At 36.8% G+C, this 27,551-nt stretch overlaps 1 protein-coding gene across 1 annotated transcript in view; it reads left to right on the forward strand.

Moving 5' to 3' along the window:
• Positions 1–27,551, forward strand: part of USP7 (ubiquitin specific peptidase 7) — a 73,146-nt gene that overhangs the window by 34,266 nt on the left and 11,329 nt on the right. The window contains exons 3-21 of the mRNA XM_064461945.1: positions 3,548–3,746; positions 5,161–5,299; positions 6,020–6,108; positions 6,809–6,917; positions 13,015–13,145; positions 16,067–16,121; positions 16,657–16,737; positions 16,833–16,923; positions 17,742–17,824; positions 18,270–18,379; positions 19,206–19,362; positions 20,473–20,617; positions 21,214–21,344; positions 22,394–22,528; positions 22,751–22,852; positions 23,542–23,647; positions 24,039–24,131; positions 24,994–25,061; positions 26,268–26,368. Coding sequence (XP_064318015.1) covers positions 3,548–3,746; positions 5,161–5,299; positions 6,020–6,108; positions 6,809–6,917; positions 13,015–13,145; positions 16,067–16,121; positions 16,657–16,737; positions 16,833–16,923; positions 17,742–17,824; positions 18,270–18,379; positions 19,206–19,362; positions 20,473–20,617; positions 21,214–21,344; positions 22,394–22,528; positions 22,751–22,852; positions 23,542–23,647; positions 24,039–24,131; positions 24,994–25,061; positions 26,268–26,368 — 2,125 coding nt within the window. The remainder of the gene's footprint in view (positions 1–3,547; positions 3,747–5,160; positions 5,300–6,019; positions 6,109–6,808; positions 6,918–13,014; positions 13,146–16,066; positions 16,122–16,656; positions 16,738–16,832; positions 16,924–17,741; positions 17,825–18,269; positions 18,380–19,205; positions 19,363–20,472; positions 20,618–21,213; positions 21,345–22,393; positions 22,529–22,750; positions 22,853–23,541; positions 23,648–24,038; positions 24,132–24,993; positions 25,062–26,267; positions 26,369–27,551) is intronic.

Genomic DNA, 27,551 nt, shown 5'->3' on the forward strand with positions numbered 1-27,551 from the left:
AATTCAGATAAGTCTTCAGTGAAAATCTTAATGAGTTTAATGGTTCCTGCTAAAGAGGTGAAGAGTAGGATAAAGGGTTGATGCTTCCAGCTGGATCATAGAAACCATATTTCTGGTGAATTTCTGAGTTCACAAAACTTTCGAGGTGATTTTATTCTTCCACCTTAGCATAAAATTACTGATAAGACGGGGGCAGGGGAAGGGGAAGGTGCAGCTCTCATGCACTTTGCCAGGCTTTTGACCACAGGCGTTGTGAAGAACATGTGATGCAGCAGTGGACCACCAACAGGACTTTCAGATAAGGCTGTGTTCTCCCAAGTGGTTTGACTAGAACCTGTTGCTATGTATGATGTCTTAGCAATTAAAAAGAACCAGCTGAAGGAATGTGCTATGCTCTGTACCGAGAATGACTCAATGAAGCAAGCTTTGTGAGCTGGATTAGCAGCTTCTGCAAATAAAATAAAAAATAATGAAAACAAGGTTCTAATCAAATTTTGTTTGCAAGTGCATCAGTATTTGAAACAGCACATAGAATAAATTCCCTTAGAAGTTAAAGTTCAAACAGAAGGTCCCTAGCTAAACATAAACTCACAGCTTTGCAATTACCTACTGAAGTCTCATTTCTGTGAAAAATTGCAGAGGCTAGGAGGCTCTTAGAAGCATCAGTCTTAGCCATATGCTAGTATTGCATGTTGTATTTGGATCATTATTAAAATATTAATAGATTATTCTGCCAGTTTCTCCATTAATAATTCAGGTTCAGAATATTTTAATAACCTCAATGTACTGTAAAGTTAGCAACATTTACCAAAAGAATAAAGAAACCTGCTTTTCCTAAAGGTATAAACACTTAAAATATGTACTTCAGTCTTAAAATGGATCACGTTCTGTATTTGGATCTCTGATTTGAAGGATCTTCGTTGTATCAAGGTGCTAAATGTGATGTTCGTCTCGTCCGTGGGGGAAAAAAAGAAATTTCCATATAATGGATATAATCAGTTGCATGTAATTTCACCAAGCATTGTCAACTGGGTCTGTTCTTTTTACCCTGTGTTCAGGATCATGTGTCATATTTGTAGCTCGGGGTTTTATAGTCTTATTTGCCAGTCACTACTAAATTATCCTGCTGCCAATTGCAGTCTTCTCTGGGAAACTGGTGGACATGTTTCTGATAGTGAAAAAAGGTTTTATTTATTTATTTGCTCAGAAGACTCATCAAACTTACTATTTACACTTTGTTTTTAAATATAATGCACATTTTAATAGATTACACTTGCTAAAAAGATGGACTTTATGGAAGGAAAGTAAAGTTGTTATTTCAGGGGATTCTGTTTTGTATTTTTAAAGAACCTTCTATTTTAGGATTGACCCTTGTTATGAGGCTGTGTTTTTGTGGAGTAGTTACCGGTGATTGTTCAAATATTTTACTGAGAAGAGTACCCTTCCCTGGTGAGCTCTCGTGCACAGGCTTTCCTGAAAAGAAATCAAGAAATACAGGCAAACTTTCTCTGAAGCATCTGCAGATGCTGCGTGGGCTGCCTTTTTTAGCTGACGGCGTAGCAGCGCTGTTGCATCCTTGTGCTGAAGTGCTCTGAAAGCTGCATCAAAGGAGGCAGAAAGCAAACTTGGTTGGCTCATTTTTCGGAAGCTTAGGCTAAGCCCAGAAGTACTGATCTTGGTTGTGAATAGGGAGGCGTACTTGAGCTGGTCTGAGATACATGTGACGCAAGTCTGATTTTTAGATTAACTGTGTTAAGGATTTTTTTGATTCTGCCTGCAAATCAAATTTGAGAGCGTACAGCTCCTTTGGCTGCAGCCTGTCTGACTCTTGGGTGTAGAAGACCAGCTCTCTACTCTCAACGAGCAGTGAGTAGGTAAAATGGGTAGGGAACAGTTTTTAAGCAGGTGAAAGGCTGCTGGTTAGCTCCACTTACATGTAGGGAAAAAGAGGAGAAAATAATCCTTTGAACTCTTCTGTTACTGAGGAAGCTGGTAGCACAGGGTAATGCAAAGGTCATTGCAGGTATAGAGGAGAGAGGAAGCTGATTTCTGCTTTTAAGAGGTAATTGGGAATGCTTAGGGCTGTCAGGCCACACACAAAGATCTGTGTTGCCAAGATTAATATCAGAAGTAGGACAACTGCTTGAAAAGGAAACCATTTTGCAAGGGAGAAGAATGAAATCTGTGAAAGCTCCCCAGCAGTTGTGGACAAAACTTGTTAATTTTCTGTATTGAAGTGTATGATCTTTACAATGTTGCATGTTGTAATCAAGAGAGGTTTTTTTTAAGTATGCTAGCAAGCAGGGCTCACCTGTTTGTTTTTGTGTCTCTGGCACCATGCAAAGCTTTCGGAATGAACTACTGCTTTTTATGTACAGTATCTGTATACTGTGCACCTTGTCACGTAATTTCATGATCTGATATATGGCTTGGTGTCATTGTACCTCGGTGCTTTTGATTTTGGGTGTCACCGCGTATGTGACGTATCAGCTTCAGTTCTGCATCGCCCATGGGTGGTGTGAGAATAGCGGTCTGCTGCCTTGCATGCTGCTCAAACGTACTTACACCCAGCAGCAAATCTTTCCATGTTACACAGGTGTTAAGCTGGAACTACAGAAAAAGAGGGGATTGTCTTGCACATACTCGCTACTTCAACCCTGCCCTGTAAAATTGCTGGGATAAGTTGCAGGTTTTTCCTCCCTGTATGCAATATGAGGCATGTCACAGTAGAGCCCAGTCTTGTGCCTTCCTGAAGCTGTCGCAGTCTCCAGCACCCTGTTATAGTTGTGTACAACAGCAACAGAACAGATTGTGGTATATGAAGAAATGGGGATGTGGGAAGAAGGCAAAAATAGTTCAATTGTGTGTGTCAAAATAAGCTATTAAAAAAAACGCCAAACCCAGAGTCTCATTTAACTTTGTTTTAGAGAACTAAAAATCCCTAAAATTGTCATATAACATAAAAAATACAGGACCCTGCTCTTGAGCAATTCTTCAGCAAACTGGTATGAGATTTTTAAAAAAAACCCAATGACCAGCAATGGAGTTCATCTGTTTTGAAAAGATACTGTTGCAAGCCGAAAACAACTAAATGGTGATTTGGTATTAATAGGGGCAGTTGAACAGATTGTGAAAATCCTTTGCACGTCCTGGTTCATGCAAGCAGCTAACTTAAACTGGCTGTTAAGATACTACACAGCGTAGAAGAGTTAGTGGGCTGTGATTTATGTTGTAAAGCATTTGATGTCTTTGTCTTGCTGTGCCTGTTGCTTTAGAGGAAAACTTGAGTGGTGGCAAATTCTAGTGCTAAAGGTTTATTTAAAAAAAAGGCACACAAAAGGAATGCGTCTTTCAGTGCTCTGTTTTCCTGAATGGTGTTGCAGTGTTTTTCAAAATTAAAAAAAATTGAATCTTCACTAGCTAAGGAGTTCAGTGCCTCTCAGGGTTTGGTGTTCTGTGGTTGCTTCCAATATCCCACTACATAAAACATGCTCATGTTGCATAATAAGAACATTAGGTTTTTCAGATAATTGTGTGTGTGTTACAGATACAAGTTGGCGATCAGAAGCAACATTTCAGTTTACAGTCGAACGCTTCAACAGATTAAGTGAGTCAGTTCTCAGTCCTCCTTGCTTTGTACGGAATTTGCCATGGAAGATCATGGTTATGCCACGACTCTACCCGGACAGACCACACCAAAAAAGTGTAGGATTCTTCCTTCAATGCAATGCTGAATCTGATTCCACGTAAGACCCTTCTAACTATTGTACAAGTCCTCATTTGTTACTAGTAAATCTGTATTGCAAGAAATACAAACATGTAAGAAAATTATTTTATCTAACTTTCTGCAAGAGGAAAGAATTCTTGCAAGGGTTTGAGTCCCCCTTTCCCCCCACCTTTCTAAATCCCAAAGAATAAGAGTAATCCTCTCTTCAGGAGGAGTGAAAAGTAGCATGTGTAGCTACATGTCTGTGGTAGAATTTAGATATATTTCTGTTTGATTGCCAGAGAGAAGTATTTGACTAACAGTTTTCTTGGTGTGGGAAAAGTTTGGGGTTTGTTTCAAATTGAAGTGGAGCTTCTCTAACCCTGCTGAGCTATAAATCCTGCCCTGTAAAGCGTGTGAGTAGGTAACTGCTAGCAACTGAGGCAGAGTGGTGTATGAGGTAGTCATCTCCTTAAACGGAGTTCATTGCTCATCAAGCGAGATATGAATGTGTACTTGTCCAAATAAAAATTGGCTATCTTTGCTTTTGTAAATAACAGGGAAATTAAAAAATGTAAATACAAGTTTCTGGGGCATTACTGCAGCTTATCCAGCTAGACTGCAGACCCTTCATAGATATCCTTTCCAGCAGAGTAACTCCATTCTTGCCCCAAATCTCACACAACTTATAGTTCGCTCTGAATAATAAGCTGCTCTTTTCTGTTGTTTTTGTAATCTAAAAGGTGAGTGCTCAGTGCAGCAGGTAAAGAAGAAAGTGACTAGTATTAACCAGACACAGGAGAAGTGGTTCACACACAAGTAGTTACAGAAAAAGGATACTATAATCTTCAAAAGTATCAACCAAAGTGCAGCTGGTGGAGCTAAGCAAGCAGTATTGCTACTGCATGAGTGACAAGACCTTGTCTGAACTGATATTCAGCCTGATCGTCTTACACAAGTGGATGAATTTGAACAGTAATGGTTGTAAAGAAGTGCTGCTGAGAAAGTTAGTGTTAGGGAGTTTGTCGTCTTGGAGGAAGGGTAGAACCACCTCCTCCTCTCTTAGCCAAAGGCTGAGTTATCACACTCTGGAGACACTGAGGCTGCTTTGAATTGGCTTACTCATCTACACTGAAGTAGATTAGAAAGAGCTCACCTTAGAGAGCAGTTAGCTTCCTAAACCACTGTTACCTGCAATTGCCCCACATTACTTTCCTAACAACAGTGTTGCCTTAAGAAAATCTCCATTCCAGCTTCACATTAATGATATGGCTTCAGAAAGTCCCAGGGGTTCGTGCCCCCAATAACAATTAACCAAATCTTAACACCTAATAAGAGGAAAAAAAATCCTGTATGTGAAAGTACCTTTTGTTAGGAATTTTTGGTACATTATTTTAATGACTATAAAAAGCTTGGTTTTGAATGCGTTTCAAATGTTTATTCTGTATTTATAGGTCATGGTCTTGTCATGCACAAGCAGTTCTCAAGATAATAAACTACAAGGATGATGAAAAATCATTCAGTCGTCGTATTAGTCACTTGTTCTTTCATAAGGAAAATGACTGGGGCTTTTCCAACTTCATGGCCTGGAGTGTAAGTAATTGGACATCTTTAATGTCTTACTAGATGGGAACAGTTTTGAACTTGTACTCCTGAATACTGAGACACTTACAGGAAAGATTTGGGACTATTTCTCGCTCCAAGATGTTACTTTTTTGCTGCCATTGCTGAAGATGGTTTTTTTCATTTTCTAACAAATTCCTGTACTTAATTATTGTAGATTGCTTTTACTTATGTTGTGATTTAAATAATCCCTCATTTTCTGCATATCTGAATGCTTGTTTTTTGTTTCCACTATGTGATAGTCAGTGTAATTCTGAAGCAGCATAAATTTTCTTGCATTTCCACGTTCTTTGTATATGTGTACAGATATCTAATGCCCTAAAACTACTGCTAAGGCTTGTCTTGAATTGAGACAGCTTTTTAAGCATTTTCAAAGGTTAGGCCCTTAACTTTTCATCTGGCTGGAATATTGTCCAGAATCAGAGCCTTTGATTACAGACTCTTATTATCCACAGAGAAACAAAATAGTACTGCGAAGTCTAAAAAGCCAGTAACAAGTTCCCTGTATTGAGACATTAAAAAAAGAATTGAAGTGTATTAAGCTGAAAAACAGCTTTGTTGGTGTCCTTCGATTTTTCTTCAGTTTATTATTACTGATAGCTCAGACTTGGAAATAAGTGATGTCTAACTGGATATTAGTCATGTTGCAAGATCCAGTTTTCATGTTCATGTGTCGTTCCTGTTTTACAGGAAGTTACTGATCCTGAAAAAGGCTTTATAGAAGAGGATAAAGTTACTTTTGAAGTCTATGTTCAAGCAGATGCTCCACACGGGGTGGCGTAAGTATCTTTGTTTAAAAATAAAAATTTTTATTCCAATATTTTATGTTGCTTGAGATTGTTCAAGTATTTTGTGTTATTAAGATCTGTAGCTCTTGTTAGACATTCTCACTTCATCACCTTTAATTGATGAATTCTCAAATGGCAGAATTTTTCATTAGTCTCTCAGATTTTTTGTATAGGTCAAGTTTCCATTTGCATTAGTCAGCATAATGTTGCGGAACTTTAACTTCTGAATGAATTGATTTGTGATTTAACATCTCTGCAAATCTAGCTTCAAAATTTTTGATCTTGCAGATAAGGGTTTCAGACAGTCAGGTGCCTCAGCTATCTAACTAGCCTCGGTTTACAGCCCGAGTCGTTCTACTTCATGTCACTTTTAAACAAGTTGGTTGTACTGAAATGCAGACTTGCCTGTGAAAGTACAGTTCTGGGTTCCAGTATGCTTTCATAGTAAATAATTTTTCTGCCATATAGAATATTTAAAAAACCAAACAATACCTAACAAAATCATAAAGCACTTAATTGCAAAGGCTACTGTTACTGGCAGGCAGTAGTTACGTGTAGCCTGTTCTTTGAACCTTAATAATGGGGAGCAGCTGATATCTACCAGCAGTGCTACCTTAGAACAAATACTTAGAACAATACTCTTAACTATAGTTAATGCAAAACTATCTTGTTTTTAACTACTATTTTCTAGGTGGGATTCAAAAAAGCACACAGGATATGTTGGCTTAAAGAACCAGGGAGCAACTTGTTACATGAACAGCTTGTTACAGACTTTATTTTTCACAAATCAACTACGAAAGGTAATTAATACGTGAAAGAAAAGGAGATTGCTAAGTGAAATATCCAATGCGTTATAAGTGCTTCAAAACAGAGCTGTCAGTTCCTTTTGCTTCCTTTGTCCTCTTAAAGAAGTTAAGACTTATATGGTGATGCACATCTTGAGGCTGAGCACAGGAAGCTTCCTTTTATAGTTCGAACATAGGCTCTTGGTTTTTTGTGAAAGCACACAGAGTACCTGGTAAAGATCTGAGCTTAAGGGGTATATCTTAGACTGTCTTATGTGTTATTGTTGTTATGAATTGTTGGAATTTAAAAAAAAGCACCACAAAACAAACAAAGGATGACTACATCCTCGCAGATGAGAGATGAAAGTCATTTCCCTTTCTTGAAATAGTTAAAATACAGAAGTTTATTATGACTTCTTAGCTCAGAAACAGTGTGAAAAGAGAAACATATGACCTTTGTAGTTCGTTTGTTTTGTCTTTTAATTTATATTATGCAGTTTAATTTTCTGTTATTATGATTAGCATCTTTGGAGTGATGGGAAGCGTTATAATTTCAGTAGTTTAAACAATTTTATATTCGCTTTATTCATATGTTTTTTATTTACTGTAGATGTGATTTGTTTGCTGGAAGGAAGAACTGCTTTAAATATCAGCTTAATAAATTTCTGATCCAAATCCAGGATGAAGTATGCTAGATAATGTATTGTTTAAAACGGGATGAAAACATAAGTGCTGACTTGATGTTGGAGGTGGCTATCTGGAAGAGGAGATATGCTTGGGCAAAAATGTAACTTGGCACCATTTAGTTTGTTGGAGTGTCCTGTTGATCCTCACTCATCCTTCTGCACGTTCCTGTGCTTATTGTGTATCCCTTAGTGAAGAACTGTTCTGACTTCCGCTTTCTCTTGTGTGTACTAGTTCTTACATTTCCATTAAGCTTTCTTTTCTCCAAAATTTCCCATTTCAATGTACCTTCTTTTCACTGTCTTAGATTTTGCACCATCTTACCATCATTATATCACTGTGGCCTGTAAATGCCCCAGTTGGGATTTCTTTTTCATCTTTTGCAATGTGCTGCTTACTCTGAAGCACTGGAAAAAATAGCATGTCAAACTCCAGTAGACTGTAACTGAGATCTTAGCAATGCCATGTACAAGAAATAAATACTTGCCTTGTTTTACATGATACACCTTTTCCTTTTTTGCTAAGGTATGATTTACTCGTTTGTCATTCATTATAATGCCTGTTCTTTTTACTCAGCACTCATAATGTTTGTGCATTTTATTTTTTGTGGACAAATTCATGTTGCTCCTGAAAAACAAATGTGTTTTTCATAATAGCTACATGTAATCCAACTGAGTAGTTCCTTTCAAGACTGAGTTGTAGTCAGTAAATCAATATGTACCATGAAGTGTTCTGTGAAGAAGTTCTTCTGGTGATACAGATTTGTTTCAACTAAGCTAATCTTTTCAGGCATTTCCCTGCATTTCGCTCCCAATCCCCAGATAAATACCAGCTTTTAGGGAGTGTTAATATCTGGGTGGTGACCGTATGAGAAAGTTTGATTTACTAGCTGCTAACTGCAGCTTCCTTTATGGAAATGTTACCGGACATTGGCTGAAATGCCCAATTCTCTGCTCATTCTTCAGGCTTTCAGAGCCCATGCAAAGAGAACAAACTACAGCAGTAGTTTTTTAGACAGTTTTAATACTAACTTGCTATTATTACAGATAAGGAAGAATCAGTCTCGTCTGAAAAAATTAATTTCTGCAACACTTTGTTTTCACTTTAAGCAAACTTTTTCCTCTTAAAACTGAGTAAAATACAATGTCTAGTATTCTCAGTTTGCTTATCACCATTTCCATTATTGCTGTTAATCCTCCTTACTTAGAAGAAATAGTGATTCCTATTGCTGTTATTTAGAGCTTTGTTAACAGAGAAGTTGCTGTCAAGAGTAGAGCTGGGGAAGCAATGAAGAATAGTAAAATGCAAGCACTTACCTATGGAAAGTCAGACTCTGGTGAAGCGTGGGTGAGGATTGATGGAGAGATCCTTTCTTCTTTGCTCTGTTTGCAGACAACAGATGGGAGGTTCTTGGGTATTTGAAATGAGATCTCCCTTTATTAGCAAGCAGGTGGTTTCAGTGGTAGGGAATAAAAGCAAAGGAACTTGCCCTTCAGAGCGTATCTTATTGTCTGTTTGTGATAAATGCATGCTTAAGTATAGTCCACCCACGCAAGGGATGGTGGTAACTTCCTAAATAGGTCCAGGTTTGATCCTGGACCATTTTACATGAGTCTTTCTGTGTCTGCCATCAGTGCTTGCAGCCAGTCAGTACTCAGGGCTGCAGCCAGTCCATTTTAAAACTCCTTTGCTGCTTCCCTTAAAAAATTCCCTACAATTCATGAGAACGCTGCAGAATGCTTATATAACTATGCTAAAGTCATAAATACTGGTCCAGTACATTTCTCCCTGATCTGGTTCTCCTTGATTTATCTAATACATCTTACCTTACCTTGGAATTTCATACACAGTATTTCCTTCCCTGCTTCAAGTAATTGCCTTGACTTTAAGCAGTGTGTTCAGGCTTATCTGTAGCATTCTTTTACCATGTAAATATCTAAAATTTTTCTCATATCACTTGTGTCTGTTGCTTATAGCTGTTGCCTATACCTGTCTCTGTCATTTTTTTGTGCTCATTTCCTGAGGGAACTTCTCAGGTGTTAAATTAGAGATTCTGCTTTTTTCAAATGGATCAAAATGCCTCACTCCTTCAACTTGAGGCCAAGTTTTCAGAGTTTGGGAGTGTAAGGCATAAAAATAAAGCTTTGTAGAGGATTATATTTGAAAAGTGTTTGTTTTAGCTTGGAGAAACACTTAAGCTTTGAGAAATGGGCTTCAGTCATACTTACATACACAAACAGAAGGAGAAAGGCTATGTGTGAAATGTTTAGTTTGTGTAACACATTTAGAATTTCCAAAGAAATAAAACTGCGTTTTTATTCAATGGCAGCTGGAATGTAGTCAATATAAACAAAAGGTAAATTATTATTTTAATGTTACTTGGGAGATGTAGGAAAGGAATTAACTGTCCAGATGGTGTATGAGGAAATGAAATAGGAACTAAATGGAAAGGATTGCATTTTGATCAGTTATCAAGATATTCTGAACTCCCATTTATACCTCTTCAATGGAGGGAGGTGGCTGTAGTGAAAACTACTAGGTTGACTTCTAGCCTGCTGTAGTGTCATCTTGGTTTCTTATAAAGACTATTTAGCATTTGGAAATTTATTATTTATAAATCTATACAAAAAGTTTTATGAAAATGTATCAGCACTGACTATAGTTGAATTTCTTCATTACTTAATCTTTCATATCTTACTTCTATCTGTGTAAACATAGCGAGTAACTTACTATATTTTTGGTTTTTTTAAAAAAAATTTACAAGGTGTTAAAAACAATGAATAAGGGCTGATTATAAAGATTTGGAAGGCTTGGTCATTCAAATATTTCCTGTTTCTACCCTTAGCCAGTGAAGACCAGCTCATAAAAGGGTTCATAAACCAGGGGCAAGGAGAGGTTAAGTTGACTCTGCAAGATGCTGACTCATTTTGATGTTCATATTTTAAAGCAAACAAAACCTTTTGCTTGTAAAATCAAAGGTATAATTCTAGATTATTAATATTTGAATTGGAGTTTGCCCAGATCAGCACGGTTAACTGTAACTCTGCATGTGAATAATAAAAATAGAGAAGTAACTGAAAATAATTTTCTTTATTAGCTTATTAGAATTGTTTTGAAATTTTGTGTGCTGATCTTAGGAAAGAAATTTTCACAGTCAGGGTGGTCCACCTTTATAATACTATGTGTGGAGAGCTTGTGGGATCTCCATCCTGGAGGTGCTCAGAACTCAACAGGTTGTGACCCTGAGCAACTGGACTCAACTTTGAACTTGGTGCCTCTATGAGCAGGACCGGAGTTGAGAACCTACAACATTTTCTTCCAGACTACATCACTATAAGCTCTAAACTCTGAAAGCAATGCTTAGCTCATTAAAAAAGTTGCTGAAGAAGCTGCGTGAGAAAATTCTGGGTTTTGTTCTCTTAATTTTTCCACATATTTAGCCTAATGTATTGCCAAAAATAATGGCATGAAGGACTATTGAGTTTCAACAGTTGAAACTTGTTGCTGATGATGAAATTGAAGATGCTATTTTCTTCACTTTATGAAATTAGAGAAAGTGGTTTAAGCAAATTTTAAAAATAAAGCAGAGCAAAGAAAATTTTTTTGTTGCCATTAGGGTGGGGCTAGACTGTTCTTAAAATTATATAAATATAGTAAGGGTTCTGCTGGCTGTCCTTCAACAAAAAGTTGATGATAAACCTCAGCTGATTTCTGTTCATGTTTTCCCTTTTATCTGCAAAAATAGTGCTATTAATGATGTAGCTCACAACTACCTAGAAACATAAAATTTGGAGGCTACTAGTGTTCAGTCGTGATTCTGCTTTTTATCATCTCTGTTTACTGTTAAATTCTGGAAATTAAAGGATAAAGTCATGTGAACTATCATAATGCTTTACAGTTGCATAATTAACCAGTGGTTTTCTGTCTGAATATAAAGGATTCTCTTTCTTTGTGAAACTGTTCGATATTTCAGTAAAACTGTTTCTTTTTATTTCATCTTACTATAGCTATTTTGCTGATAGTTTCTCTTATTATTTTTCTAAGTGTTTATGTTTCTGTACTTCTCAAAAATCATTTTATGGGTATTCAGAATTAGAATAGGAAATTTGTCCTGCCAAATTCTGAAGAACTTTTTCCACCATTTTTCTTTGTTCCTTTCTTTTTTGATATTCCCTTCTGTTGTTTTTGTATCAACTGTATCTGTATTTAACCTCCACCTCATCTGGTTCCCACCACCTCTGTATTGAGCATCATACAACAACGAATGTGTTTCCCCAACAGTTCAGCTATGCAGAAGGACCAACCTTGCCCCATATACAGGGAACTGAAGTAGATAAGTCAGAGGTGCCAGACATCTCTGAACTCTAGGCTGATGCAGAAACTGAGTGGGAACTATTGACATGTGGTTCAGTGCTTCACTTGCAGAAACATATCATTCCTTGTTGTTTCACAGGCAAAAGTTCAGCTGGCAATTTTTCTATTTCTTACCAGGTTATTTTCCGGTATGCTACTTAATATTGGAGTATTTATTTTTTCATGTGTTATTACCTGATCTCCTTCCAGAGTTGTCTATGTTTTCTTTTTTCATTCATGCTTTCTAAATGAGCATCTCCCTGTAAATACTTTTTCTTTGCTGTTACTTTTCCCTAGATATATTAGTGTACCCTTTTAAAAAGTAAATCTCATTTCAGTGCCTATGGAACTCTCCTAATCCCTGTTTGGTCTGTTTGTGTAATTTATCTGTTCTCAATCCTTCCCAGATCAGTATAATCAGTGAATTGAATTGTTAAGCTGTTTATTTGCTGGACAGCGATGATATTAAGTGGGAACAAATGTATCAGGGAATCTCAAAGCTTCCTCTGACATCCATCTCCATGTGGACAATTCGTAGTTTTGTATACTTGTTGCCCTTTATGGTTTCATGTGGTTGCGGTTTTTTGGGAGTTTTTTTGGTTGTTGGTTCCCCCCCCGCCCCATAGGTGACAATATTCGCAGATAGCCAAGCTACAGCACAAAACTGAGGTTACATTCAAAAGTCTATGGTATTGATCAGTGTATCTGGTCCTACTGTCATAACTGTGAAGACATGATAAGTTGATACGGCATGATAAGTTGTTTGAAGGTGTTGAATGCTTTAGTTCATTTACTTTTCTAGGGTGGAATAAGGGAACTATTTAGATTTTTAAAGAAAAAAACCCAACCGTGAACGGAGTCTGTTGTTCACATATTTTTAACCACTGTGCTCTAAGAAGAGCGACTCCAGACAATAAACGTATTTACACTACGGTACTGAGATTTTTTTGAGACTCTCTTGGAGTGATGATTAAATGGAGTTCTATGAAGGAAATCAATGAAGAGGGAAGAATGCATTAAACAATGAGCAATAAACTTTTCCTTAGATACTAATTGGAACTAAATGCTTTTTCAGGCTGTGTACATGATGCCCACAGAAGGAGATGATTCATCCAAAAGTGTTCCTTTAGCATTGCAAAGAGTGTTTTATGAGCTGCAACATAGTGACAAACCAGTCGGAACTAAAAAGTTAACAAAATCTTTTGGGTAAGTTTCAGAAATTTATTGGTTTATTAGAGACTTCATAAAGCTTTTCTGTAAAAAGGTTTTATTTAAATCAGGCTATTTTTAGAGAGATGCTGAGAAGTCTTAATATAGCATTATGTTAATTCCTAGCTTCTCTTAGTTTACGTCGATAGTTTTTTATTTATACTCAGTACTAAAGACAGCTGAAGCAAAAGTCAGACTTTTTGGCGGAGGGGAGTGGTACACAGTCAAACAAAACTGCTGGTAGCAGGGCTATAATTTGTCTGTTACCTGAAAATTGTGTGATGTTACTTATGTAAAGTTCAGGACAAAATACGTTGTTGAAACATGTTCATGTATTGTTAATTTTCTTAAAATATGTGTCTGTTTTAAATTAGAGAAAGAGCAACAGTTTGCATTTCCATATTGTTAGTTCTGCATTGATGACTGTTGTAACATTTTCTTATGACGTATCACAGATGTATGTATTTTTGCCTGTGCACAATTTAGAAGCATTTAATGCTGTATTCTGTTTTGTGATTTAAAGCTTAAGAGGAGTATCTGTTACACGAAGAAAAAGTGGTGGAGCGCGCACACACACAAATTCTTTGCATTTTCCTCATTCTAGCACCCTCTTTTCCTCCATAAAACATCTACAAAAAGGCTTGTTTTTTATTTTCATTTTTGCCCAGTATCCAATTCACGGCCTTGTATTTTTTCCAGTCTGGCAGTACTTCTTGTGAGATGGTGTTACAGAGTGTAATTTTAAATTTGGGGTATCTAGATGTAGAATTATACAATATAGCTGCATTGAGGGGGTTGCTTGGGGTTTTTTGTTTGGTTGTTGTTGGCGGTTGTGTTATTGGTTTTTGGTTTTTTTTACTAGCTTGGTGTTTCACTTGGGTACAAGTTAGGACAGATTAGGATGAGTATAACCTTTAGAAGACTCCTCTTTGCATGTCATGTAAGCACGGAGTAGGATTTTATCAAAAATTGTTCTGAAAGATTGTATTTTGTGTTACTTTGTCAAGCTGTATTTGTAGACTAGTCTTTTGCAGTAATATTGACAAGCATTCTTTTATTTAAAATCAGGCTAGGAAGTTTGTACCATCTTTTTCACATAGCTGTCCTAGTGTCTGTCACGTTTGCGAGGTTTCTGATCCCGCCTCTTCTGCTAAAGCTTGTAGTAGTGCTCGGTCCTGATAAGACTCTTTGTAACCTTGCATCTTTGTAATCTTTCCCTTCCACCTTTTGGGGGAACTTTAAAATGAGATCAGTAACCTCAGTGTTGTATGTTTATTGGGTTGTATCCTCTTCCTACTAGCACACTACTATTTAGTTTATCAGCCCTGCTGCTGTCCTGTTACACTGGCAAGACTTGCTGATATTGTAAATATTTCATCTTGAGTTAAGTTCCTATGTGTGTCATCTTTAGTAGTATGAAGAAATCTTTCCTGAGGGTGTTGCAGATACTTAAAACCTTGCTCTCACATACAAAATTAAAAATGTGTTCATGCCTGCCTTCATTCTTGGGACAGAATTTTTGAATATGTTTGAAGATCTGGTCTGTTTCCACCCTCCCACCCCCCATATGTCAGACTGGAGTTTCCGACCTTGTGAGACGTACCTGTATGTTGCGTAGAGCATAACTTTTTACTGCATATTGTGCGCTTCTAAATTTGGCTTCTTTCAGTAGAAAGTGGTGCTGTTGTCTGAAGGAGCCCTTTTTTTAATTCTAACATTAGTATGTAATCTTTTTCTTTGATTTTGTCCTTTAAGCTGGCTAGTGTTCAAAGCTTAGGGATTCAGGAGGTTATTTTCTATTTTTAATTATCTGATAGGTCACTTAATTCAGCTTGTTTAAGTGTGGACCCCCACACAGTTGTTTTGGCACACTTTTGGGAGTAGCATGCTGCCATGTGACAGTGGTGGTGAGTCACTGAGAAGAGAGTGGGAAGGGAAGATGAAGTTAGTATTGCTCCTGATCGCCACTGTGCTTGTTGCTTCAAGGGCTGGGGTTGAACCTCATGCTGAAGCTAAAGCCCACAGTAAACACAGATTATTTCATACGCTTGGGAGTGATGACTTGCAGAAAGAGTTGCCAGAGACTTAAAATTTAAAAAGCGTTCTTGAGTTTAAGTAAAGAGTTCATAGGAGAAAGTATTTAATGCTGAAACTAAAACCACGTAATGCTTCTTTTTTATTTAAGGCAGTAGTGCTGAATACCCTTGTTGAAGCGTGCCACCTTGGCTATGAGGTGTTTAGAGACTGCTCACACCCCTCCTTCCACGTGAACGTGTTTGCATGTGGATAGTTCAGGAAGCTGGATGTCTACTTGCATTCTTGGAGTTACTGTGCATCCAGGATTAACTGTTTAGATGAGCACAAAGGAGCCAGTATTTCCTATAAATCCATTTACTTCCTTTCATGTGCTGAAATAATCCCTCAATGCTACTTGACTGCACCTGAAGGGCCCTCATAGGAGCAGCAGCTAGAAGCATGCTGTGGAAACTATTCTGACAGCATTGAATTGCTCCTAGGCCTTTTCTTAAGAGGTGGTGTTTTTGTTTTGTTTTGTGAACTGAGTCTAGGTTGTAGACTGGAAGAATTCTTTTGCTAGCAGCAGCCTGGCCCTGGCCTCTTCAGCTGGCTCCAGCTGCCTTCCTGGTCCCCATCCCCAGATTCATAGAGAAGGCAGGTGGGCGCAGAACGGCTGCCAAAATGTCCCACAATTTCACTGCCCATTCTTACTGCCAAATAAATGCTACAGAACTAAAAAAAAAAACCAGAACCAAACCTATGCATCAGCCAGTACTAAATCTCAGACTCTATGTACATCTTGTTATGTATTAAATTCTTGATCTGCAAAATCACAAAAATGTCTTTTAAGCTGTAAGTTTTCTTCATAATATAGTAATTTTATATTAATTTGCCTTACAAAGGTGGGAAACTTTAGACAGCTTCATGCAACATGATGTCCAGGAGTTATGTCGAGTGGTATGTTTTCTCTATTTCTTACTGATCTGTGATGCATAATATTGTCTCTTGATATTGTGTATATTAATATAATTTAGTAACACTTCTAGTAATAGTGGCAGTGATTAATTTAAATTAGGTTTCTAAGACATAGAGTTTTTGCCTTGGTTTATTTCTCTTTTTAAAGAGTATGATTGTGGCCTTTTGTGGGTGAGGGATTTGTAAAGGATAAGGAAGGTTGAAAATAAACGGAAAGTATGCTAGTGGTCCTTGTATAGCTATGGAGGGAAATGCAGTTTTGAAGATACAAATGCGTCATTAAATTTGTGAGGTTTTCCAGACTCAGAGGAATATAGCTGGGGTAGCCCTCAGTGCGGGTTTTAAGCAGAAGAGGAGGATTTCATACACTAGAAGGGAGATGCCTGTATGAATAGGCTAACATTTGTTTTTATGTAAGTGACTCTAGAGTTTAATCAGTGTAGTAGTCACCTGTCTGTGAGGAATAAATTAAAAAACTGCAAGTTTATCCTATGTAAAAAACAATTTTTTCTTTCAGCTGCTTGATAACGTGGAAAATAAAATGAAAGGCACATGTGTAGAAGGCACTATTCCTAAATTGTTCAGAGGGAAGATGGTGGTATGTGTTTAATATTTTTATTTTTAATTTTTAATTTAAATTAACTGTTATTTGTATACATTGAAATTGTGTGTTGTTCTGGTTTTTGTTTACAGTCATATATCCAATGCAAACACGTAGACTATCGATCTGAACGAATAGAAGATTATTATGACATCCAGCTAAGTATAAAGGGAAAGAAAAATAGTAAGTGATACACTGCAATATGCACCAATCAAATATTTCAACATGTTGGACATCTTTAATGCCTGTTGATTTCAAATGGGTTTGTTGGTGCACAGCACTTTGAAATATCCTTGCTTTAATTTCAGAAGAAAGAGTCTGACGCCTCATTGAAAAAAATTTCTGCAGAAAATGCTTTTGCTTACATTACCTTTTTTCCCTTCTCCCATTTCCCTTCCTTGCTCCTTCACTGCTAATTATCTCGCTGATACCATAAAACTATGAATTTTAGGAGTTTTCCTGGTGTCATAGAAGTCCATACTGTGCCATGGTGATAACAGTAGTGTTGTCACAGTAGGTTATAATTTATAAATGAAGATGAACTCGGAGGAAATAGACTCTTATTTAGACATAACCATAGTAATAAGCAAATAAAAATGAACTAATTGGAGCAGCATAACAATGGTCCCCTATCATCACTTTACCAAGTCCTTGGCATACAAGACACAAAAAAAGGACATGTAAGAGTCCAACAAATAGAATAATCCAGCGTGATACTTAACACTTTCAGAGTGAGAATAGGAGGTTTGGCAGACAGTTGTAACTGTGATTTTAAAATCTTTTGGTATTCTTATGTATGTCCCTACAACTTGGTGCATTTCTTGACATTCTTAAGCAATATTAAACTTTAAGTACAGAACTATTCAAACACAAGCTCTCATGTCTTAATATGTTATTTGATTAATATGCTGTTAAGCCCCCAGGCTAGAGTAAACTTGATTTTGTTTCCTCTTTCCCTACAATTCCCCAACCTTTTTTTTTTTTGTTTTTTTTAAATTTAGTTTTTGAGTCCTTCATTGACTATGTTGCAGTGGAACAGCTGGATGGTGATAACAAGTACGATGCAGGAGAACATGGCTTACAGGTATTTTATTTTTTTTTTAAATTGGTTTTAAATTTTATTTCTCTGTCCTTGGTAAAATAACAAAGCTATGGTAGCCAAATATTTGTTGGCAGAATATAGTAAGCATTAAATTCTTAATTGATCAAAAATGAGTTTTCTCCTCCATAGTCTCTTTTAATTTTATTTATGCAGGTAACTTACTCTTAATGCAGTGAGGTATTCACATGTGTTTGTACGAATGGCTTAAACTTAAATGAACTGAGTTCTTTTATGTGTTAGTGGAGTAGCTCATGGTGCAGCAGTAAGACAGTTGTTTCCCACCCCTATTCTGAACATTCTTTTGTGCACATTGTGTTGTCAAGCCTATAAAATAAAAGTCCATAGCAAGAGTGTCTGCAGGAAACAAGTATTCTGAGTTGCTAAAAATCTTGCCATTTCAACTGTGTCTTTCCTTTAAAACATCTAGGAGGCAGAGAAAGGTGTGAAGTTCCTAACATTGCCGCCAGTATTACACCTACAGCTCATGAGATTTATGTATGATCCTCAGACTGACCAAAACATCAAGATAAATGATAGGTAAGGTTCTTTTTTTCATTGTTGAATGTGGACCTGTTAATGTATTTAATAAAAAATAATTTGCCAAAATCCTATTTTTGAATCAACTCCAAAGGCAGGTGCCTGCACTGGCACATGTTAGAAGTCCCCAAAAGGTGCACTGGTTGAATATTAAGGGTCCGAATGACAAATTGAATACCTAAATAGTCATTTGTATCTGATTTGGGTATGAAACAAGTGAATGTGTCTCTTAATGCTTTGTGGAATGTTTATTGTGCCGTGTGTGGAAAGTTGGTATGTTCCCATAGGCTGCCACAAGAGTGAGTAGGATGAATAAGTAGTCCTATGCTTTCCCTCTATTTCCATGCCTACTCACTCTAGAGGCTGATAATTTCTCAAGGAGATACATTGTTGGTTGTAAACTAAATCTGTATTGCAGTGACTTCAGTCTCACGGAGAAGATGAGACTGCAGCAGCTGAAAAACCTTTCAAAATAATGTTCCAGTTGAGTGGTACCTGTGCTAGAAAAGCTGTATGTGCGCGCTAGCAAATAACAGGTTTTGAAGCTTTTCCCTTGACACAGTGAATCCAAAGCAGCACTATTTCAGTAGAGTGCTCTTTCCCCTGTTACTGAGGGCATGTTTTTTTCTCAGGTGCTTATGAAGATTATTTTTATTGCATATTAAAACAGTATAAAGTCTGCCACTGTATGCAATATATCCTGGCATTGTAGCAATAACTTGTTCAATTTTTGTGGCTCACTTTAGGAGTAAGTACTGATGTCCTGCATAATAGCATGTGTCTGTCTTACTACAAATACAACTGTCTTAACTCTTTTCAAAATTAGGTTTGAGTTTCCTGAACAGTTGCCACTAGATGAATTTTTGCAAAAAACAGATCCTAAAGATCCTGCCAATTACATTCTTCATGCAGTTCTAGTACACAGTGGAGATAACCATGGCGGACATTACGTTGTTTACTTAAATCCAAAGGGGGATGGCAAAGTGAGTATTGAAAAGCACCAAAACGTATTTGTGTTTTGCAAATATGTACTTGCAGATTTTCATAATGAGCAAATCTTCAGAATTTTTGTTCCCGAACAGAAGAGCGTGCTGGCACACTCCCTTCCTCACAGAGGGATTTGACTTCTCCATGTAGTTCTTAGCTTGATACTTTTTCAGTTGATGCCTATTCCGAACATATTTGGGAAACTTACTTTGCATTTACAAAACGAAAAAACAGCAGCCCTCGTGTCTAGTTTTTGCTCTTTAGGGAGGACCCTGCATTTGAAGGCGTTAAAGAATCACTTGCGTTCCTAAGAGGAGCAGCTTTATCTTTGCTATTGGCTTTTGGCAAAAGACTTTTAACTAAGGGAATCCCTTCAGGAAAGTGTGTGTGTACGTGTTGAAGTTCTACTGCCATCAAATTTTATTCAGCAATTTTTTAGGCTGACTTCATGCTGAAGCAAATATGAGTGTTTCAAATGTTTTAATGACTCATGAAAGGTTCAATGCCTTTGCATGTCCCACTGTTACAGGTTTAGGTAACTTGATTGGATGGGACGTTTATAGGTCAGGTGCATCTTCCCTTGAGTTGACTGGTTTTGTGTGTGCATGACTGTTCACAGTAAAAGTAGAAGTCAGATTTTGCTGTGAATTTTGCTATTTGTCTTTCGTTCTTAATTGGCTTTATAGTTTTAATTTTAAATTCACTGTTAATTACTTTAAATGTACAAATAATTACTAGATAACTTATGCATATCTGCATTTTATTTTACAATGAATAAGGTGAATTTTTTGAAATTCATATAGAAATGTTAGGTATTTGAATAATTGTCTTAAGAAAAAGTTCTTTGAATAATTATTGGGCTTTTGATAGTATAAAATGTTCAAATATTTCAGTAAGAGTTTAGTATTTGTGGCTTTTCATATGCTGAGCATGAGTAACAGGGAGCGCAAATTATACTGAAATAATTTTTTTAAAACTCATGCTGCTTGAAGAGCAGTTCTATTTACTTCAGAGAGCTGAAAGACATGCTAGAAATAGGATTAATTTATCATTCAAGAACATGTTTTTGTCTGTAAAATTATATTTATATAAAATTTTCTCTCTAGTGGTGTAAATTTGATGACGATGTTGTATCAAGATGTACAAAGGAAGAAGCGATTGAACACAACTATGGAGGTCATGACGATGACTTATCTGTACGGCACTGTACGAATGCGTACATGTTGGTTTACATCAGGGAATCAAAATTAAGTATGTATATGCTGCATATGTTCCAAGTTAGATATATATCCAGGGATTTACAGCTATATTTTGCTGCTGAATTGTTGACAGTCTTCCTGTACAAAGGGGCTTTGTTAGTTACAGTTAGAATTTATAGATTCTGTGGGATCAACCAGCCTTCTCTTGCTTTTGGAAAGTATGTGCTAATCTATTGGTGTCTTCTCTTAGCACAGTAAGGCAAGGGTGTGTATCTGGAGAGTGCTTTAGCCTTGTTCTGTAGTGTGGAAAAATTAGTGAACTAAGTTCAGTGATGGAAACTAGATCCAATTAATTATAAATATGTAGATACATGTATACTAAAAAAATTCAGTGGTGGTAAATATTTTTTTAATCCTGAAAGTGATATTTAATTCAGAAGACTGATAACATATTTCATGGAAGTAGTGCATTTTGGCTCGGGATAGAAAACACTTCTTTTGCCAAAACATGATGATATCAAACCATGTTTTTAATTAAGAGATGAAAAAAGCTGGGTTTGACTTCAAATCAGAGGGAAATCAAGTGTATATGAAGAAAACCCTGTTTGATGTAAATCTTAAAATGATATCACAAAATCTGCTTTGTAGGTGAAGTTTTGCAGCCTGTCACAGACCATGATATTCCTCAACAACTTGTAGAAAGGCTTCAAGAAGAGAAAAGGATAGAAGCTCAGAAGAGGAAGGAGAGGCAGGAAGCTCACCTCTATATGCAAGTGCAGGTCAGCTTTTGAAACAACTACCTTTCCATTAAAATTCACCATGTTGAGCCACCCAATTCAGTTTTCTTTTTAATTTGTGTTTGGACGTAGCATTTGAAGTGAAATAATGATTTTAGTGCTTGTAAATGTATTTACACATGCAATGAATCCTAATGAAAAAATCATTACTCTGTTATAGACATTTCTGTTTTCTCTAGAAGTTATGTGCTTGCAAGTAAAAATAGCAAGTTCAGGTGAAAGGAAGAGGACCAGGTTATTTTAAATGGCTGCTCTGCCACCGTATTTCTATCTCCTTCAGGAATTATTTTCTAAAATTAGAATGTATCTTGCCATAGGCTGCAAGCCTGGACTACTGCCAAACTGAGCTCATCAAGTAGAAGCAGAAGGAGAGAGTGCTTATATTTGCAATTATCTTTTTGGAAAAGCCAGATGGACTAGATTGTTATGAATTGCCTTAAGGAACCCTGTTCATGGCTCTTTCCAGAGCCCATCTGGCAGAAGAAAACAGAACCCGTTTTCCATTTGCCTCCATGTTTTCTTGCATCTTCTTTTTGGTGTTCATAAGTAGAGATGTCAGTGAAGTTCAACTTGGTTTATACTGCATTTACACTAGAGCTGTTTTCAGTGGCGAGACTGGCAGAGTTGCACCGTTTCTTAACAGAATGCACGGGAGCTGTGGGAGATACAGGAAATATTTTAGGCCAGCCTCCTTGCATTACACCAGTAAAATAATTATGTAGCCTTTTTTTAAGTGCCAAGATTGTTAGAGCACATGTTTCCAAGATTGGGATCTAAGCGCAACTGGTTTTTAATTGTTCAGGATTTGTAAGAATTAGTGGTTTTTAATTACTTACACTGATTTGAGTATCGATCACAATTTTAAAATTTCATTATAATATGTATACTTGCAAATTTTATTCATGAGAACATGAATAGTGTTAGCAGTGTGGTGCTATCCAAAGAACCAGTGACGTTGCATAGTAAAGCATCATGAGAAGTTTGTGCACCTGAGTTAGTATGAGTAGTAACCTTTAAATGTGATTTTTCAGATAGTGGCAGAGGATCAGTTCTGTGGTCACCAAGGCAATGATATGTATGATGAAGAAAAAGTGAAATACACAGTTTTCAAAGTATTAAAAAACTCCACACTTACAGAATTCGTTCAAAATCTTTCTCAAACGATGGTAAGTTTTCTGTAGCTGAACAACTGTATGTATTTATTTTATTACGTTATGGTTGGTTCATAGTCTTTATCTTCTCCCGGTATTGGCAGGAGGCATAATTTAGACCTTTTAATATAGGAGGTCTGTTCGGGTTTAATAAAAGCATCTTAGTCTTTTGGTTGGTTGGTTTGTTTTGGTTTTGTTTTTTATTTTGTTTCCTGTCATAATTTTTATTTATTTTAGGGATTTCCCCAGGATCAAATCAGATTATGGCCAATGCAAGCCAGAAGTAATGGAACAAAAAGACCTGCGATGTTAGATAATGAAGCAGATGGCAATAAAACGGTAAATATTAATCGATAGAGGATGTTCTGTACATCACCCGTGATTTTTAGTTCTCTTTAAGAATCTGTAAGTTTGGGACATCAGATTTTTCAGGGTTTTTATTTAACTTGTCTTATGTATCAAACTTTACCAGATACGACTTGAGATTTAGTGGATTGATTTGGACAGGAGGGAGGAGTGTGGCACATGGTTTTTTTATTCCATGAAAAAAAAACCATGATCATGATTTTTATGTTAGATTTCAAATAGAAATGTCTTTTTGAGTTCTCCATTATTTGGGCAGAAGCTCTGGATTTAATGAAATATATTACTTCAAATGTAAAATATTGTGTCTAAATACCTCAAAAAACAGTGATTCGTTTCAGTGTCCTGTTACTTCTAAAGTGAAGTAATTTTCTTGCTATAATAAAGATAGCTGTAGGTATATTTTTAAAATACATTTTAAAAAAGGTCAATTTTAAACAAAACCTATCATCTGTGCTTCATTAAAACTTTTTGGGTGTTTTTATATCTGTCATTGTTTCTCTTAATAAACATCATAAACTTCCTCTCATTAACACAACTGAAAAAAAAAGGTATTCTCCCACTCATAGAATGTCATAAAGTTCTTGTATCTGATGAAAATGCAGATATCAGGTTATATTATATTCTCCAGAGACTTTTTTCTTCTTCCACATCTTTCTACATAGATGATCGAGCTCAGTGACAATGAAAATCCATGGACAATATTTTTGGAAACAGTAGATCCAGAGATGGCTGCTACTGGAGCAACATTACCCAAGTTTGATAAAGATCGTAAGCATACATGCTAAAACTTGAGTAAATAGAAAATACTTTTATTGGGGGGGTATATCTCAGAAAATACTATTCACTCCTTTTTTCTATTATGGAATTGGTGTACCCATCAAACTATAGTGGTGAAATTAGTTTTTCTCATTAAGTTTTCCCATCACTTATCTTCAAGTGTAAGATGTTTTGCACGTTTTTAGAATCACTGAATAAATTTATATATATACGAAGTTCATTTATAAAAATTCAATATTAAAGAATATTTTAAGGGCATGAATGAAATTAATAAACCAAAGACATCATTGTTACTCTTTAAAGAATAATATCTAGGTAATTTCCCTCCAGCCACCCCCAGTAAAACCTTACTTAAAATTGAATCTTATTTCTTAATTTGTAGATGATGTAATGTTGTTTCTGAAGATGTATGATCCGAAGACTCGGAGTTTGAATTATTGTGGACACATCTACACACCTATATCCTGTAAAATACGTGAGTTCTAAATTCAGTTTTATTGTTATAATTGAAATTTTTAAAAGACAATAGATTGCATGTATTTTTTTCTTTTAATATTAGTTTTACCACTGAAATCAAAGGTAGGCCACAGAAAGAAATTCTGATTTCTGCCAATACCTGGGAGTTTTCTTCCCCATGTTATGTCAGTGAAACTTTCTGCAAGGCTGAGAGCATTGCCTTAATACACCGCTGGCTGTCAGTTAATACTTTTGTTACAGGCTTGCTGTATTCACTAGGTGTTGCTGAACAAAATCGACTTGCTGTAAAGCTTTGTGATTTGAAAATGCTCCCCAGTTTGGGGTTTTTTTCCCTTCTATTGCAAGGGCTTTTTTTTTTTTTGTGGAATGTACTTCTGCAATAGCTTTTAAAATAACTCTGTAGCCTGAGAGCAGCCACTCAGACTGAACTGAGCGTGAGCCTTGGTTTTCATACAGGTCCATTTAAAGTATTAAGCAAATGCCCACTGTGTAAATTATTTCAATTTGTCATTTTGAATGTCTCATTTTGTTGACTTGTATGTGCCTTTTTGTATTTTAGCTGTATCTCTTTTTTTAAGAAATTAAAATTTTTCTCTGGGCAAGAAACAGTGTTATTTCATATCTTTGATCTCAGGTGGCCTTGTGCATGGTTTTGGTGTTGATGACATGAAGTGGAAGGAAACGCTAAAGTGTATCTCTGGCTTGAATGTCAATGAGGGAAGCTTTAACCTGGAAGTCTCTGTCTCAGGCGTTTTAAAACTATTCGTACAGGGTAGAAAAATACATCCTCTTCTTTTTGCAGGAGGTCTGACTAGCATTTAAAGTGCAATGTGTTTCACGTTCCTTTTCTTTTCCAATAGGTGACTTGCTTCCAGTTATGTGTGAGAGAGCAGGATTTCCACAAGAAACTAACCTTATCCTCTATGAGGTTTGGACTGATAAACTTTTTGTAACGTTTTTGTCTTTTACGTGCTATAACTAGAGAAAAAGAAGCTTTATTGGTTAAAAAAAAGGCTGGTCTTAATATTATATATCACAAGCACTCTGTAACCTGTAGCTGTGAAGTCTAGAGTGCAGCAAGAGAGGATCAGCAGATAGTTAACTTCAAAACAGATTTAAAATTAACTAGAAGTGTGAGGCTTTAAAAACAAAAAATCTCTACGTTAAGTCCTACATGAGCAGCTTTGTTGTGCTAAATCTGTGCGTATCCTCTGAGTCGTAGTGTTAGAGGAGCTAATGCTGCTAACTTTATTGGCCACTGTATTTTCAGTGCTCCCCTTAGACAGTGGAGTTGAGAAAATGTTGCAGCTTCTCCTTCCTTCTCTAAGTTAGAAGTCAGCAAACAAAACTCTTAGTCTGCTAACATGTTTCTGCCCAAATACAGAAATAGTAAATCTTTATAACTGCTGTATTTATTGAGTGCTGAAGATGCAGATCTTGCCAAGGCAAAACCCTTGCTGTAGTAAGAACACAGAATTGGGTTTTTAATGGCAGTTTTTGTTAGCAGTCATGCTGCTCTCTCTGGTGGTTCCAGGGGAGCACGCACACTTCCATGCTAAAAAGCAGAACTCTCAGGCACTTACACTCTGTGCGGGTCAGGGTTGCAGTTTGATGCCAGTTTGTTTAGACAGGTGCTTCTATCCCAAAAGCTCAACCTACAAGTATATATATGCAATATGCATATAGATATTTTATAATATACACATTTTTTAATATGGCTTTGTTATTAAAAAAAAAAAAGTGAATTGTTGTACAAAATTTCTACACTATTAAAATCAGTGAGCATAATCTGTGTTCCCCAAGCTTCCTGGAAGCTGCATCAGTAGAAGATAAATCTCTGAATTTTGGAAACTTTTCAGTGCTAACAAGATAATGCTGAATGCTAAAATAATTTTGAAAATTAAGATAACCTGAGTGAGACTCCAAAGGTAAAAATGAGCAGCCAGCTTTATCACTAGCAATTAGATGTATCTGCGCCTTAGATAAGATTACATTTAATTTACATGCGTATCGATCCCTTTGTTGCACTTGAAAGAAGATACAAGTTACCTTATCTGATGAATTCTCTACTATTATGACCTTTATTTTTGTCTTTGTTTATTCTGTGATAAACAACTTTTGTTCTTTATTGCAGGAAGTTAAACCCAATTTAACAGAAAGGATTCAAGACTATGATGTATCTCTTGATAAAGCTCTTGATGAACTAATGGATGGTGACATCATAGTGTTTCAGAAGTATGTATTTTAAGGGGCCAGTTTATCATTGCAATTAAATGATCTGGTTCACTTTGAAAGCAGAACTTCCTTTAATTTAGCATTTTTAACAACAGCAAAGTGTAATTTTCCAACAGTAAATGTGTTCTCAGCAGTTTTCATTTGTTTATTCAAAGGGGAAATGAAAAAAATATGCCATATTACTTAAGGAAAAGAAGGTTTCATCCTAGTTTAGAAAACTAATAACATAAAACAGGTCTTAATATTACCAGAGAGTGTGGTTCAGCAATACATCTGAGTACTGCAGCTTTTTACACGGAACCACTGTAACTGAGCCACTGAAGAGCCTACCAGCATTTCAGATCCCTGGCTCTGTACCATTACCACTGTACAAGGCTCTTGGCTTGGAATTCCTTTCAGCCTAGAACTAAACTGCTTTCCCTTCTTTTCCTTTGACTCATGCTTATAATAAGTTCCATATTGGTCCACGGTGATGAGATGCTCCCGATTTGCCTGAGCATATGCGACTCATAGGTACTGGTGCTTCAACTGGAGTTTCTCCAAGGCAAAAGGAGAACTCCTACGTCTTGTATCCGTTAAAGGAATCTTTCATAAACTTGTCAGGGCTATAAATCAGCATTTCTGTGCTCTCACTCCTGATGGTCACACCCAACTGTGTTGCTCTGTTTCTCTCCATGGGCTGACAGTGGGTGGAAGCCAGCTAGTCTATCTTCAGCACTCTTACCCCAGATTATGTGAGATGAATGTATTTCTCATGTCATGCCTTGGAACTCGCATTCCCTGTTGACCCAGTTGGTGTTATGCACCTTTGGCTGGCTTCTGACTCCTGGGTAAGTGCACAGCTTGTACCCTGGTGCTATTTCTCCACTGAGAAGATAGGGGTACCAGTCAGTAGTGCCCCAAACCAGTGTCTGTGCCGACTGGTTTGTTTCTGTGGTTCAAGGAGTGCTATTGTACATCTGGCCTCTGTGCAACGCAGTTCACACAGGAGTATATGGAAACCTGTGGCAGCATTAATACAGACACGCAGTAACATGCCAGGGTGGGAGGGAGGGAAGACTACTGCTAGAGTGCTGCTGAGAAGTGACCAGAGTATTGCCAGATTGCCAAATGAGTGAGCACAGCGTGTGAGTGCATTCGCCCTTGCACCACCCACGCAGAAATACTCAGGGGTGTGGGTCAC

The sequence above is a fragment of the Phalacrocorax carbo genome, chromosome 10, assembly GCF_963921805.1.
Source record: "Phalacrocorax carbo chromosome 10, bPhaCar2.1, whole genome shotgun sequence".
NCBI lineage: Eukaryota > Metazoa > Chordata > Aves > Suliformes > Phalacrocoracidae > Phalacrocorax > Phalacrocorax carbo.